Below are 17431 nucleotides of genomic sequence, written 5' to 3'. Positions count from 1 at the left end.
GGATCTATCTTACAGCAGACAACACTGTGCTGGGCTCTGACCATGCAGTAAATATTCATACATAATGATGAACTCAATACCAGTTACTATACTATCATAAATTGACCTAGAATATTACGAAGGAGCCCTCAATTCATTCAAATACAAACTATAAAGATCTGTAAGTGAGAAAAACACACCTAGTGATACCTTTATTTTCTATATATTAATACATCAATTGATAGAATAATAAAACCTGGCACTCACTCAAGTACAAATACAGGATTTCTCTCCATATTAAGAGTCCCATGGTGCAGAGATAAATTAATAGGATCTTCTCTGTCAGTCTCCAAATGAAGGCGAAGACTAAACTAGGAAGAAGTGTTTTTTTTTATATTGTAGTGAGGTCTCTTCTATAGAAACTGTGCAGGAAACCAGGTATTATTTTGAGACTTCCTCTGTATTGAGCCAGATTACAATGCAAGCCCAATTTGGGCATTATATACCTACCGTAAGTGTCTAATGAGCGATGGGAGATTTGAAGCAAGCAGGATTCAGTCGCAGTCAAATAACCTTTTGACATATAATGCATCTACTGTCACTGTACAGTAGATATGTCTTAAAAACGAAATGAATACATAAATATATTGAGGAATTATGGTGATCAAACTATCATATTGAGATGTTGAGTTGTTTGACGTTGACAGTCATCAAAAACAAACCGGGCATAATGTCATAAAGAATCCATAGTATAATGTACGTACAGGCCAGGACTGACCTCCATGTTAAAGTGTGCAAAAGCAATGGCAACAATAAACCAAAAGCTAAATTACAACAAAAAACAATTCCTTTGGAATATTTGTGAGTTTTCTCTCAATTCATGCTATGATTGTTTAGAATAGATTATAAAATTTTCCTTAAAATGCATGCAAACAAATATCAAAAAGCAAACTATTTACAGTATCAAAGATATTATCTAGACTAGTTTCATTCGCTCATTGTAAGGACAATTCAACATCTTTTTTGCCAACATGTTTCAAAATCTACAAACCTGAACTAAAGTTCTACCTGAGGAGATCCATCTCCTGATCAACATAAGGCTTTAGTCAACGTAAAATAGGCCTACTTTATGGTGAATAAAATAACACAGACTTAATAACAACAAGCCTGATTCTACTGTATCAACAAAATAACAAACATGCTTTATGTTGTATTCTATTAAATAAATGAAATACATGTATAATACATTACATTCAAGTAGTTGATATTTGAGGACATGGATTGTTTCGCATTTCTCTCCTTTCTCTAAGTAAAACAGATCTGACTTGTAATTACTTGCGCCTGCAGAGCATGCAAGGACTGCTTTCGGCTGCGTATGTAATATGTATGTTGGTGTGTGTTTAAGCCCGTAGCCCAATCAGGGACCAGCATTTCTGGCAACGTCTGTACCATCCCACAGCTGTCATGGAACTCATCACAATACAATCACAGTTTTTTTCCTTATTATTTGATTCAATAATTACTCTCTCACACACATTCTCTTACTCTCGTACACACACACAAACATTTTCCAAATTGTCAAATAATATAATGAAAGAGGCAAAACCTTAAATGTAATACCTCAACTGCTTGTCAGGGTGGGGGTCCTCAATTTAAATATGATTATTTTGGGGGGTCGCTGCCTAAAAAGGTTGAGAACCAAACTGTGACATGAATGGCGTTTGGAGCCAAGACCTCGTTGATATGGAAGCTTCTCTCTCCCTGGTCCGGCCTGGGACCCTCGGTGACAACAACCACAACTCCCTGTCTCAGCTTTCCTCTCCTCTAATGAGTCGACTTTAAAATGTAAACTGTGACCAGGAAGTGGACCATGGTAAGAGCAAAAGGAACATTCCGTATAGGCATAGCCTGTGACAGATAAAATCCTGTCTGGCTGACATCCCAGATGCAAGCATCCACCATCAGTGTCGATGTCTCTGTCAACTGCCTCTATCTGGGTGCACGATTGCCATGATTATGACATTTTACGTAACGATTAATTGTCATTCAAATAATAGCTATTTTCTGTTTGGCTTTGTTTAGGCTTCGTAAAAAAAGGTGCACAGGGCAGTAATGACAAATAACGTAACGGTGACGGAGATTGCAGATATGCTATTGTCTATATTTTTGAAAATATACAGTATGAAAGATTTTCCACATGGAAATGATTATGACAATTATGCGAAAAATAAGTGTGATTATCTCCAATACTTGTGATTAGGTGTTTATGTAATAATGTGACAGGTCAACACTGAGGATGCTCACCCCGTCCGTCTCTGCTCAGTGCGCAGGAAGCATCGTACATTACTGGGATCTATCTTACAGCAGACAACACTGTGCTGGGCTCTGACCATGCAGTAAATATTCATACATAATGATGAACTCAATAAGTTACTATACTATCATAAATTGACCTAGAATATTACAAAGGAGCCCTCACTTCATTCAAATACAAACTATAAGGATCTGTAAGTGAGAAAAACACACCTAGTGATACCTTTATTTTCTATATATTAATACATCACTTGATAGAATAATAAAACCTGGCACTCACTCAAGTACAAATACAGGATTTCCCTCCATATTAAGAGTCCCATGGTGCAGAGATAAATTGATAGGGTCTTCTCTGTCAGTCTCCAAATGAAGGCGAAGACTAAACTAGGAAGAAGTGTTTTTTTTTTATATTGTAGTGAGGTCTCTTCTATAGAAACTGTGCAGGAAACCAGGTATTATTTTGAGACTTCCTCTCTATTGAGCCAGATTACAATGCAAGCCCAATTTGGGCATTATATACCTACCGTAAGTGTCTAATGAGCAATGGGAGATTTGAAGCAAGCAGGATTCAGTCGCAGTCAAATAACCTTTTGACATATAATGCATCTACTGTCATTGTACAGTAGATATGTCTTAAAAACGAAATGAATACATAAATATATTGAGGAATTATGGTGATCAAACTATCATATTGAGATGTTGAGTTGTTTGACGTTGACAGTCATCAAAAACAAACCGGGTATAATATAAAGAATCCATAGTATAATGTACGTACAGGCCAGGACTGACCTCCATGTTAAAGTGTGCAAAAGCAATGGCAACAATAAACCAAAAGCTAAATTACAACAAAAAACAATTCCTTTGGAATATTTGTGAGTTTTCTCTCAATTCATGATATGATTGTTTAGAATAGATTATAAAGTTTTCCTTAAAATGCATGCAAACTAATATCAAAAAGCAAACTATTTACAGTATCAAAGATAATCTAGACTAGATTCATTCGCTCATTGTAAGGACAATTCAACATCTTTTTTGCCAACATGTTTCAAAATCTACAAACCTGAACTAAAGTTCTACCTGAGGAGATCGATCTCCTGATCAACATAAGGCTTTAGTCAACGTAAAATAGGCCTACTTTATGGTGTATAAAATAACACAGATTTAATAACAACAAGCCTGATTCTACTGTATCAACAAAATAACAAACATGCTTTATGTTGTATTCTATTAAATAAATGAAATACATGTATAATACATTACATTAGAGTAGTTGATATTTGAGGACATGGATTGTTTCGCATTTCTCTCCTTTCTCTAAGTAAAACAGATCTGACTTGTAATTACTTGCGCCTGCAGAGCATGCAAGGACTGCTTTCGGCTGCGTATGTAATATGTATGTTGGTGTGTGTTTAAGCCCGTAGCCCAATCAGGGACCAGCATTTCTGGCAACGTCATCATTAACAGCCAATGAGGGACCAGCATTCCTGTTGATGCCAGTGGTGATGTCAATGGCATCACCAGCGGTGATGTCAATGGCATCACCAGCGGTGATGGCGCACTCTGCTGGCGCACAAGTAAGCAATACATGGCCTACTTGTGCACAAGGCACAAGTTGGCACCTCGACAGAGTGCAGTTCTAGTTACATTTGCGTTGAACATGGTCTTAGCCTGCTAGTCATCAGTTAGCCTAGATTGTCCTTCTTATCTTCATCGCAGGGTTCAAAGGCTATGTAATTGTTCTCTTCTTCAACAACAACACATTGTGGACTTTCCACTGCTCTCCTTCCAGGGTTGAGGTTTTCTTTGGTGCTGCTCTCAGGGTTCATGTCTTGGTTAACATAGATGTTGTCCTGCTCATGTTCACTGCAGGGTTTCATGGGCATGTAGTCATCTACATCTACATCTTCATCACTCTGGTCCTCCACCGCTCTCCTTCCAGGGTTGGGATTCTCTTTGGTGCTCTTCTCTTGGTCAGTATTAGCATAGACGGCATCATTCTCCTCATCAGGGTTGCAGACGTGTTTGTGCATGTTGCTGGCTGCCACAGGGTCTCTGAGATCGACATGAGAAGACATTAGTTCAGTGTGATGTCCATGAGTTAATGACCAGCACAGGAGATAGGAAGACGTTTAGCCTCCACTGTCTAAAAAAAAACAACTTGAATTTCAAAAAGAAAAGATGAGACCTCATGCGGATTGACGATGATAGGTATGATGATTATTATTGTGGTATATTTCTGAGGTTAATTCTCTTAAGACATTATTCAATTGGGATTAATTTAAAACTATCAGTGTACTGACCCATTTTCATCGCTGTCATCATCATTGCCTTGGCGACATGTGTAGGCCTCTGCGTTGACGTAGATATCATCATGTCCTCTGCCCACTGTGTTGTTGGCGTTCACCACACCTTGGAAGAAAATAAATACATACATGACGAACCGAATATAACATGGTGCCACTTCTCCATTGAACTCGATGGGTAGGGCCACCATGTTCTTTTCGGTTATAAATTAAATAATGTTCTAATCTAGGGCTTGATTCTAACTCTTCCTGTAAGTGTAACTGCAATGTTTAGAGCTCAAACCAAAAATAATTCAACAATCTTTGAAATATAATCAGCAATGATGTAGATTCTGATCTAATTACGTTCAATCAGTTTTTTACATCTTGAGACTCCCATCCAAGGCAGGAGACTTAAAGGAGTAGTTCACCCGCAAAATGATTTTTTTTCCCCATTGATTACTCACGCCATGGAGACTTGAGTTCAATAATGTTTTTTGTTTTTTGTTGCATTCCTAAGACAATAATTTGATTACAATAAATGTTCCTCCATTGATTCCAGAATCAATGGGGGTGAATTTTACTATTGCCTTGAATTTTACTATAATATATATATATATATATATATATATATATATATATGTCACCGGATATAAGAGAACCAGCACATTCGAGACGCGGAGCACTCGTGATGCGGCACGGGGCGGAGCAAGCGGTCGCCACAACAACGTATTCCAGGCGGTGCGCCGCTCTATTGTCCACGACACTGCGAGCGGCTACCGAAGCCCCCCTGTATCCACGAAGCCCAAACGAGTTACGAGGCCCCCCTGGGTCCACGAAGCCCCAAGCGGCGCGAAGGCCAGCGGACCTTGGTCCTGCTCTTCGCCCCCGAGCGCCGCAGGCGCGAGTGGCCGCGAAGAGCGGGCCAGGGCCGCGCGGCCGGCGGAGCGCCGCGCGAGTTACGAAGCCGTGGTGAATGCAATCGTTATATTTATGCCCAGGCCGTAAGGCCTGGGCAAGCGCACGTTAAACGCCCTGTCCAAGTGACTACAATGGAGCTAATGGCTAGGCTAGGCTAGGCTAGGCTAGGCTAGGCTAGGCTAGGCTAGGCTAGGCTAGGCTAGGCTAGGCTAGTAAATAAAGAGTAAACACTTCCGGTCTGCGGCGAGTTCAAAGCGTGACGTAACTCTCTTATCCAGTGGCTGACGTCGCCATCTGGTGGTGATTAGTGTGTGGTGAACGTCAAAACGAGTGCTCCTTGACAACTTATCCTGGTTTCTTGAACATACTGTAACATATATATATATATATATATATATATATATATAATCAGGTAGCTCTCGTGCACATCTAGGGCGGAGGTGCTGGTAGGCAAAATGAAGTATAAAAAGACAAACTCCCACTGCCTCTTTATAGGAAGGGACCGCACACTCCAAAGAAGGATGATGGACAGGATTCAATGCTTCATTTCTTTTTTATTGAGCAAAAGCACAACGCGTTTCGCCGTGTGGCTTCGTCAGGTGCTATACATATATATATATATATATATATATATATATGTATATATATATATATATATATATATATATATATATATATATATATTTTTTTTTTTTTTCAATATCATTGAACTCAAGTCTCCATGGCGTGAGTAATCAATAGAAAAAAAGTCATTTGGGGGTGAACTACTCCTTTAATTGGCTCAGATCTGAAACCATTTGATTTGACGTTAGGAACGCTTTTCGGCCACATGCCTGACCCCCAGCAGAGCTCAAACCTATGACGTATCGCATGGAATGCTTAGCTCTAACCGCTACACTAGGGCGGGGGCTGCTCTAATTTCCTCCTTTTAAAAAGAATACAGCTACATCAGTACACAAATAGTACATATCAATTCGTCATCTTTCCTGTTGTTCACAACCTAAAGACAAGTTCTAATGTTGACAGGAAGCCACAGAATGTGCAGTGTATAATTAAGAGAGGGAGAACTTCTTCATTCCAGTTTTACATTCAGTCGTATCTACAGTCCAGAGTCCATGTTTATTTTTATTACTGAAATATATATATATATATATATATATATATATATATATATATATGTATATATACTGAAAATGCCATTATCATGAACCATTTTGAACATTGTTGCAATTGTAAAGTAGTTTGGATAAAGGCACTATAGAAGATGCACCATTTACAAATACTCACAGGCCGTGTTATCAGTATTTTTGGTCGTTTTCTTTCTATGTATCAGCCTAAGACCAATCAGCAGCAGTAAGAGTAGGATCACCCCTCCTAAAGTCCAAACCACTCTCATAGGGTTTAGCAAGTGTGGAACTAGGAGAGGAATACAGAAAAAATCTTAATTTCCATATCATGTGTTTGGTATATTTGTGATTGTTGCTTTGGTTTGTTTCTTTTTTGAGTTATTTGGAGTGTTAACTTTTGTTACATCTTATGTTATGGAGTTGCAATGCATTAGAAATTAAATATATGACTTTGATTCTTACCTGAGCAGACGGCACCAGCATCGTCATTGTGTCCACAATTGTGTACACCAAATCCATGGGGGCAGTCAGTTAGAGACATTTCACTTCCTGAACAACGCAGGTTTTCCATCCAGATTGGACCAGTCCCTCTGCCAAAAGTGGCGCCTCCAGGAGCTCTCTGTGCCTTCCCACAGCCCAGCTCTCTGCAAACCACCTCAGCATCTTTCAGGTCCCAGCTGTCATCACAGACTGTTCCCCAGCTGTTGTTGTGAGAGATCTCCAACCTGCCTGAGCACTGTCCACTACCACCCACCAGCCTCACCACTGGATTTGGACAGAAAGAAGCATTGTGTTGGACTGTTGTGATTGTATTTAGATAGACCACAATCATTTATTTGAGATGAGTGACACAACACCCACTCTTACCTGAGCAGACGACACCAGCATCCTTGCTGTGTTTACAATCATGTTTACCAAATCCACTGTGTGGGCACTGAGTTAGAGACATTTCACTTCCTGAACAACGCACATCATCCATCCAGATTGGACCAGTCCCTCGGCCAAAATGGGCACCTCTAGGAGCACTCTGTGCAGTCCCACAGCTCAGCTCTCTGCAAACCACCTCAGCATCTTTCAGGTCCCAGTTGTCATCACAGACTGTTCCCCAGCTCTTGTGATAGATCTCCACCCTGCCAGAGCACCGTCCACCACCACCCACCAGCCTCACTGAACCTGAACAGAAAGAAGCAAAGAAATAGTGTTGCACCATTGTGATTGTTTTTATCTCCACTCTCCCAGAGCACAGAGAAGACCCGACTAATCTATAGCAGCTTCTGTCAGTCAAAAATAAATTGATTCACGTTTACAATGTCATAACATTACATTACATTTATTTCTATTGTTATTTATTTTTAATTAAATGTATTTATTACATGTATTTATTTATTACTTGCGCCAGCAGAGTTCGCAAGTGCTGCGTTCGGCTGCGTATGTACATATGTAGGCTACGTATGTCGGTGTCTGCCCGTGTTCAAGGCCGTAGCCCAATCAGGTACCAGCATTTCTGGCAACCTCATCATTAACAGCCAATGAGGAACCAGCATTCCTGGTGATGCCAGTGTTGAGGCCAGTGGTGAGCGCACCTCATGGCGCACTCTGCTGGTGCACAAGTAGGCCTTACTTGGCCGCAAGTATGGCCTACTTCTGCTACTAAGTTGGCACCTCGACAGAGTGCAGTTCTAGTTACTTGCCCAAGCAGAGCGCGCAAGTACTGTAATCGGCTGGGTATGTCCGACTTTTTTGAAGACCGTAGCCCTGAAATGGCTGGGATTCTGGGAATGTATGTATGTATGTATGTATGTATGTATGTATATGTATGTACGTATGTATGTACGTATATGTATGTAAACGTGTGCCTAAAGCCAATGAAGGACCAGCAGTGCTGTGTACGTTCTACCTGTAACGCACGTATACGGCGTCTGCGGTCAGAAATAAAAATATGAATAGCGTCTGCCCTCGTGGACCTTTCAAAGTAGCATATTTGATAGGCATTATGCACTGGCGTATGCCCTGGCCACACGAATAGCCACGGATCATAGATTATAGTATGCTCTCAAAAATATATAAAAGTATATAAGACCGTTCTTGGTAATGTCTTCATTAACAGTCAATGAGGCCAGCAGGGCACACCTCGTGGCGCTCTGCTTGCGCACAAGTTGGCCATGTGAGGCCTACTTGTGCGTGAGGCACAGGTTGGCACCTCGACAGAGTACATATCTAGTTTATTTATGTATTCATGTATTTAATTCAAATACATTTATATACCGGTATATATATATATATATATATATATATATATATATATATATATATATATATATATATATATATATATAGTATTTATTAATGTATTCATTTATTCATTTATTCATTTATTCATTTATTAATAATAATATTTTAATTTAACATACTTTTACTTACCTCCAAGTGAAGGTATGTACAGGAAAAAAGGCACTGTAGGTAGAAAGAACAGAGAGTTACTTAGTTGGCAGGAGGGGCCCATTTTGCACACTATCACAATTCACAAATTATGAACGCATTGTCCGATTGCCGTGAAATGTTGCACGCACACTCCAATTATCTTAAAGGGATAGTTTCGTTACTCACCCCATGGCATGGAGACTTGAATTCATGGATAATTATTTGTTTTTGTTGCATTCCTAAGCCAATAATTTGATAACCAGCAGTGGTTCCCTATATGGAGACTCAAAGAGCCTGCATTTTTCCTTATGGTATGGAGACACAAAGAGTCTCCTCAAATCATTGGTTTAGGAATGCGACAAAAACTAAAAAATATCCCCAAGTCTTCATCGGGTGAGTAATCGATAGGAAAAAAGTCATTTTGGGGGTGAACTATCCCTTTAAGGAAGATATGGCACCCTAAATATCTCCGAGCCCCTCCCACCCAACCAAGTACACTCTGTGAATTTGACTCCAGTAGGGATATATCAGAAAACTAGAAAAGAAAAAAAAATCCCTTTGTTTTTCTCATTGATTGTAACAGCATTTTCTGTTGAGTTTTTATTACACATTACTTACTCTGACCTTTTTTTTTTTCTCCTGAATTTTTATCCCACGATTTTTGTAACCAAGTTTTTTCACCCGGTGTCAATTATCTAATGTAATCCTGGGTGCTATACTCCCTCTGCCAATCTGGGGAGAGCAACAGATTGACCTCATGCTTCCTTCTATGCATGAGGAGTCCAAGCCGTGTTTTTTTCTCAGAAAAGTTTCCCGGGTTGGACATGGAAGGAACACATTATTCCAAGTTCCTTTCCCCTCCATCAGGCACCCTGTCTGGCCAGGGGGAGGCAGTATAGAGACCAGGATTACTGCATGTTTTTGTGAGGGTACCTATCCTAGGAGACATGGGGAGAACATGCAAAATCCACACAGAAAGGCCCTTTCGCCAACCCCTCCTAGGGTATATGGGCACTGATGACGCGGAGGAGAGAACACGCCCCCCAGTTCCCGCAGCGTCCCCAATGGGAATCGAACCGATGGACCTTGTAGCTGTGAGGCGACAGCGCTACCAACTGCACCACCGTGCCCCCTGCCCTCTCTGACCCTTTTGAATAATTAAAAAAAAACAAAGTATGAAAAAAACATACTTTGTAAACACTAATACCTCCTTTAATCCTTTAATCCTAACAAAAATTAATCTAAAACCAAGCATTGTCACAAAAACAAATAAAACAAACCGCTCTAAAACGAATCGAATTAGAAAATTGGTCAAAACAAGCTATAAAACTAAACAAGCCTATAATGAAAAGTCCAAAACTATTATAACCTTGACGACATGACGAGTAAATATTCATACATGTATGTATGTCAAGGAATCTCTTAGAGCAGACAACACTGTGCAGAAAAGCTGGGTTGTGACCAATAAATATTCACACATGCCTTCAAGTCAATACCATGCAGTTACTATTATAAAGTGAGCTAGAATGTTATAAACTCTCACTTCACTGAATTCAAATAAATCTTTAAGTGGGAAACGTTATACCTACTACTGTATAGTCACCTTATTTTCAATATCCTAAAACATCAATTGATAGAATAATAAAACATGGCACTCACTCATGTTCAAATACAGGATTCTTCTCCATATTACCAGTCCCATGGTGGAGAGACTGATAAGTCTTCTCTGTCACTCTCCAGTCTCCAGTAGAGTAGACTGAACTAGGAAGATGTGTTGCGTTCTTTATAAAGCTCATCATGAATGATGAGACTTCCTCTTACACTGACATTCAGTTATCTCTGCCATTTACATTCTCTGCAGGGATGTAAATTGGTGGGGCAGACAGGGCATTTATAGGGGGGCATTGCACAGTGCACACCCTTGCCTATGCCTAGATCCGGCCCAGGCTAAATTAAACAAAATGAAACAAAAGTAACAATTGTCAATTGGTTACGCTCAGGTGTTGCTGAAAATAGCAGATCCACAAGCACACAATGTGTTGTGCTGCGACGCGTTGTAGGCTTGTAGACCGGCTATTTTCAGCATGCAACCAAGTGTAAAATGAGCTATTACGATGCCATCAAAGCCCCCCAAAACACATTTTAGTCGACTCAAACTACTCTATTTCAGATGGCTAAAATATGACTAAAACTAAATGGAATTCTATTCAGAAGACTATGACTAAAATTACCATAAATCAAAATTTGCTGTCAAAATCAACACTGTTTCCAGGCACACCAGACTGAGGAGAGGCTATGGGACAGATCGAGGACCAGGTAGGGAATTATTTCTCCATGCTGGCCTGGGAACACGTTAGGCATTCCCCAGTCAAAGCTTTCTGATGTGACCATCAGGATTCTCTGCTGGAGCTGCTGGCTCCATGACCTGACCCTGGATAAGTGGATAAAGATGGACGGAAGGACGGACGGACAACCAATAAAGTAATAAAGATATAAAAATGTTCTCTGCAATATAAATCTTTATTCAAATGAACACAAAATATTTTAACATCCATACAATTACTTGCAGAAATGAAAAGAACAAAAGAGAATATTAGAATATTCTGTATTTTCATAATCTGTTAGAAGATGAAACATCACAAAGGTTTACATGAGTTTACATGTTGCACTGGGTCACATGGATGTACAGAAAATGAAACAATAATTATTATTATTTTTTATTTTTTTTACCAAAATTGATCTCCATGTTAAGGTTTAGACTAGCAATGGCAATAGCAAAACAAAAAGCAATATTATTTACAACGGAAACCAATTCTGAGTTCTAACTCAATTTGATTATGACAAAGAAGCAGCCTATTTACACCATTAAATACATTATACTAGCCTATTTTGGTCAGCTTTAAATTAAAATAATTTATATTTTCTTTAACTCATTGTAAGGACAGTCTATTTAGATTTTCTTCACTTAGTTTCAAAATCTCTGTCTGAAATAGGTCCAAAAATCATAACTGCTTTATTTTTTCCAAACTAAAACGGCTTCATATGGAATGAAACTGAATTCTCACTTGTCTAAAATGACATGAATCTAATAAAGTTGATGATCTTTAGCCCAATAGTCTTTATAAACTAGTTAAAACTTTTGAATTTGATTGAATATTGTATTAGACAAAAATGAAGAACAGCACAAGTACAGTCAAAACTAAAAATGTTGAACAGCACAAGTACAGTCAAACACCCTGCCTAAAAGGTCTTATTCGTGGGAGGTCCTTGGTATTCAATTCATAGACATATAAAATAGCAATTAACACATTCAAATATCATCGCAACTATAAAACACGATATGTACAGAGTAGTGGAAAAAGGTGTGTGTGTGTGTGTGTGTGTGTGTGTGTGTGTGTGTGGGGGGGGTAAGGTAAGGGGGGTGGACATGTCTGGTGGACATGTCTGGGGTAGCATAGATAGCATCATCATCACTGTCATCATCATTGTTGCCTTGGTGACAGGTGAAGGCCTCTGAATTGTCCTTCATCATCATCAAAATAAAAACATGCTGTGATTGTTGTATTCTATTCAATAAATTAAATAGAATACATTACATGCAACTTTGCTTGTCTCTCCTTTATTTGCACGAAGTAAAACAGATTTAAATTGACTGAATCGTAATTACATTTCTGTTGAACATGGTCTTAGCCTGCTAGTCATCAGTTAGCATAGATGTTGTCCTGCTTATCTTCATCACAGGGTTCAAAGGCTATGTAGTTGTTTTCTTCTTCAACGACAACACTTAGTGGACTTCCCTCTGCTCTCCTTCCAGGGCTGAGGTTGGTGCTGCTCTCTGGGTTCATGCCTGGGGTAGCATTGATGTTGTCATAGATGTTGTACTGCTCATTTTCACTGCAGGGGTTCATGTCTGGGGTAACATAGATGTTGTTCTGCTCATGGTCACAGCAGGGCTTCATGGGCATGCAGTGTCCTTCTTCATCTTCATCACTCTGGCCCTCCACTGCTCTCCTTCCAGGGTTGGGATGATCTTTGGTGCTCTTCTCTGGGTCAGTATTAGCATAGATGTCATCATTCTCCTCATCAGGGTTGCAGACGTGTTTGTGCATGTTGCTGGCTGCCACAGGGTCTCTGAGATCGATATGAGAAGACATTAGTTCAGCGTGATGTCCATAATGACCAGCAGCACAGGAAATGGGAACACATCAAAAAGAAAAGATGAGACCTCATGCGGATTGACGATGATGGCTATGATGATCATTTTTACCAGTACTGCTGAGGTTATTATTCTCTTGACATTATTCAATTGGGATTCATTTAACTATTAGTGTACTGACCCATTTTCATAGTCATCGCTGTCATCATCTTTGCCTTGATGACATGTGAAGGCCTCTGCATTGACGTAGACTTCATCATGCTCATCATTTCCTCTGCCCACTGTGTTGTTGGCGTTCATCTCACCTTGGAAGAAATAAATACATACACGATGAACCGAATATAACATGGTGCCACTTTTCCATTGAACTCGAGGGACACGGCCACCATGTTCTATTCTAGCTGCTAAAAATTAAATAATGTTCTCGGCTTGATTCTAACTCCTCCTGTAAGTGTAACTGCAATGTTGAGAGCTCAAGCTAAAAATAATTTAACAATCTTTGAAATCTACAGTAATTATCAATATTCTGACCGAATGGAGCATTCAGGTGGAAAAACACAGTGACTGATTGCCACTGTCTCACATTATCATCAGTTTTGTATATCTTGAGACTCCCATCCAAGACAGGTTTCCTGCAGGAGACTTGGCTCAGATCTGAAACCATTTGAGTTGGCGTTTAGGAACCCATTTTAGCTGCATGCCCTTGCCTTGCTAAAGTCGACCCCTGGCAGGGCTCAAACCTATGACGTATTGCATGGAAGGCTTAGCTCTAACCGCTACACTAGGGCGGTGCCCCAATGCCTTCTTTTAAAAAGAATACAGCTACATCAGTACACAAATAGTACTTGTATCAATTCGTCATCTTTCCTGTTGTTCACAACCCAAAGACAAGTTAATGTTGACAGGAAGCCACAGAATGTGCAGTGTATAATTATAAGAGACTAAGAGAGGGAGAATGAAAAACATCCTCATTCCAGTTTAACATTCAGTCGCATCTACAGTCCATGTTTATTTTTATTATGGCATACTCAAATGCCATAGTCTGCATCCAGGGTTTGCATTTACAGTCTTGGGTACCAAGACTGCTTGGGTAGGGTACTAAGATTGCTTGGGTTTGGGTATCAAGAAAGACAGGTACCTTGGGGACTTGGGTACCAAGACTGCTGCTAGTTTTCTATTTGTTCAGAGACTTGGCCAATTGGAATATATTTATGTATCACAATGAAGATGTTATGTTTAGAATTAGGTTAACTGATTCAGGAGGTAGGGTGGCTGGAATGTTCCCAGTTCGATCCCCAGCTCCCCTGGGTGAATGTTGAAGTGTCCTTGAGCAAGACACTGGACCTATAACTGCTCCTGATGAGCAGTTGTGACTGATGCAGTGTGTACACAGATGAATCCACAGACAGAGTAAAGAATTTACCCAAATGGATCCCAATGGGTCCGTCCATGTTGGCATGTTTCAGAGTTAAAGTTTACTGGCGTTTACTGTGCAGCCTTTCAGACCCACATACACAGACTTCACCACTATGCTGAAGGGCATCTAGTACGGATGCCCCTCGAGCGCCTTCCTAGGAAGGTCCTCGATGCACGTCCCACTGGGAGGAGACCCCGTGGCAGACCAAAGACCAGATGGAGGGATTATATCTCCAAACTGGCTTGGGAACGCCTCGGTATACTCCCTGAGGGAGTGGAGGAAGTTGCTCAGGATAAGGAAATCTGGAGGTCTCAGTTGGAACTGTTACACCCGCGACCCGACCCCGGATAATCGGTTGAAGATGGATGTATGGATGGATCTTTCATCAGCTTTTCTCATTGTTCCACAGGCCTTATTTTACCACAGTCGAAGTTCAGCTTGTTTTATAATCCTAGAGATTCATCAAGCATAGTCCCATTTCAAAGTGATAAGAAAAAGGTATTTAAACAACTTATTTAAAGTGCCTCTCTTTTGTTAAACATATTTTATTATCTACTAAATAAGTGCCCTGGGTGCCTTGCATTGTTGCAATAAGATTTACGTTGTAGACATTGCATGTAAGCCATGTAAATGTAGACATTTACAATTACTCACAGGCTGTGTCATCAGTCTTTTTGATCATTGTCTTTCTGTGTATCAGCCAGAGACCAATCAGCAGCAATAAGAGTAGGAGCACCCCTCCTACAGTCCAAACCACTCTCATAGGGTTTAGCAAGTGTGGAACTGGAACTAGGAGAGGAAGACAGAAAGATTATTACTTGTATTTTGTATCTTAGTCTGATGTTTTTGTTCTTCCCTTGTATTATTTATTTCGTTTGTATCTTGTCATCTTGTCATTCATCATGTATTTGATTGTTACTTTGGTTTGTTTAGTTTTTTAAGTTACTGTATTTGCAGTAACACACACACACACACACACACACACACACACACACACACACACACACACACACACACACACACACACACACACACACACACACACCGTCAATGTAATTTGAAATACCTGAACAGACGACACCAGCATCCTCACCATGATCACATTTGTGTACACCAAATCCACTGTGTGGGCACTGAGTTAGAGACATTTCACTTCCTGAACAACCCACGTGATCCATCCAGATTGGACCAGTCCCTCTGCCAAAACCGGCATCTCTAAGAGCACTCTGTGCCGTCCCACAGCTCAGCTCTCTGCAAACCACCTCAGCATCATTCAGGTCCCAGTCGTCATCACAGATTGTTCCCCAGCTGTTGTTGTGAGAGATCTCCACCCTGCCAGAGCACCGAGAAGAAGGTCCAACTAATCTGATCTGGTCAGCTACTGTAAAATAATAATAATAAGTGTAATAATAATAACAATAATCATCATCATCATCATAATCATAATAAATACAATATATTTATTATGATTTAAATAAATCATTGTTATAATTGTTTTACATAAATAAGAATTCCTCATTTACATTTTAATTTAACAAACTTTTGCTTACCTCCATGTGAAGATATGTACAGGAAAAAAGACACTGTAGGTGAACAAAACAGAGCCTTTTTTTTATTATGAACATTAGTGAGGACCTATTATATGAAGATAGGTTGAAAAGTGGTGAAGTCCTCCTTTAAGGAAGATATGGCGCCCCAAATGTCTCCAATGTCCTCTCCCACCCACCCCCATGTACACTCATGTGAATTTGACTCCTGGGTTAGCAGAAAACTTAAACCATCGTTTTAACAATTCACAATGTCATCGTTATGTCACATTATGTCTGGGAATCTCTTACAGCAGACAACACTGTGCGGAAAAGCTGGATTATAAAAATTAATTTTCATACATAAATGCCTTCATGTCAATACCAGTTACTAATATTATACTGTACAATTACAAATTGAGCTAGAATCTTACTTATAAACTGTCTCATGTCACTAAATTCAAATACAACTTTAAGTATCTCTAAGTGGATCATGTTTCAATATCTTACAACATTGATTGATAGAATAATAAAACCTGGCACTCACTCATGTTCAAATACAGGATTCTTCTCCATATTACCAGTCCCATGGTGGAGAGACTGATAAGTCTTCTCTGTCACTCTCCAGTAGAGTTGAAGACTGAACTAGGAAGATGTGTTGAGTTCTTTATAAAGCTCATCTAAGAAACTGTCATCATGAATGATGAGACTTCCTCTTATATTGACATGCAGTCAGTTCTCTGCCATTTACATTCTCTGCAGGGATGCAGCTAAATTAAACAAAATTAAACAATAGTAACAATTTTCAATTAACTGATAATCGATGATCGAGAATTGTGGAGACTGCTCTCAAGTGCTCAAGAGATATCACACTGATTCAGTGTAGTGTTATGTGAGATTACAGAGTGAGAAGCTCAGTCATCCGTGAGACAAAAGGTGTCCGGTAGCTACCGGTATGTTGAGTTGGTTCAGTCATCTAAATAACGCTCAATTTACACTTCGTTGAATGCATTGTGTAACATACTGAAAATAGCAGATCTATAAGCTCACAGCAAGTTGCAGCGTGACTCGTTGTGAGCTTGTAGATCTGCTATTTTATGGTGAGAGACTCCAGCGTTAAACTAAAGTATTAAATCAGGCATCATCATGATGCCTCCTCCTGGTTTCATCCCCAGGGTTTTCCATGCAGGCAGTGCTGATTTTGTCGACTAAAACTAGGACGAAAAATGTTTGTCGACTACCTTTTTTCACTAATGAAAGGCTGAAAATATTGACAATTTAGTCGACAA

At 39.8% G+C, this 17431-nt stretch overlaps 1 protein-coding gene across 1 annotated transcript; it reads right to left on the bottom strand.

Moving 5' to 3' along the window:
• Window positions 1-12701: 12701 nt before the first annotated feature.
• On the bottom strand, window positions 12702-14742 carry LOC308282991 (uncharacterized protein; the record flags this gene model as incomplete). The annotated part of the gene is made up of 3 exons (XM_080723378.1): window positions 12702-13174; window positions 13381-13504; window positions 14679-14742. 3 exons carry the CDS (start codon window positions 14740-14742, stop codon window positions 12745-12747), a joined length of 618 nt encoding a protein of 205 aa, XP_080579504.1. The 3' UTR covers window positions 12702-12744.
• Window positions 14743-17431: the final 2689 nt, after the last annotated feature.

The sequence above is a fragment of the Nannobrachium achirus genome (genome assembly GCF_963921795.1).
Source record: "Nannobrachium achirus genome assembly, chromosome: 4".
NCBI lineage: Eukaryota > Metazoa > Chordata > Actinopteri > Myctophiformes > Myctophidae > Nannobrachium > Nannobrachium achirus.
Note: the sequence above shows the minus strand (reverse complement) of the source record. Positions and strands in the feature narration are given on the sequence as shown.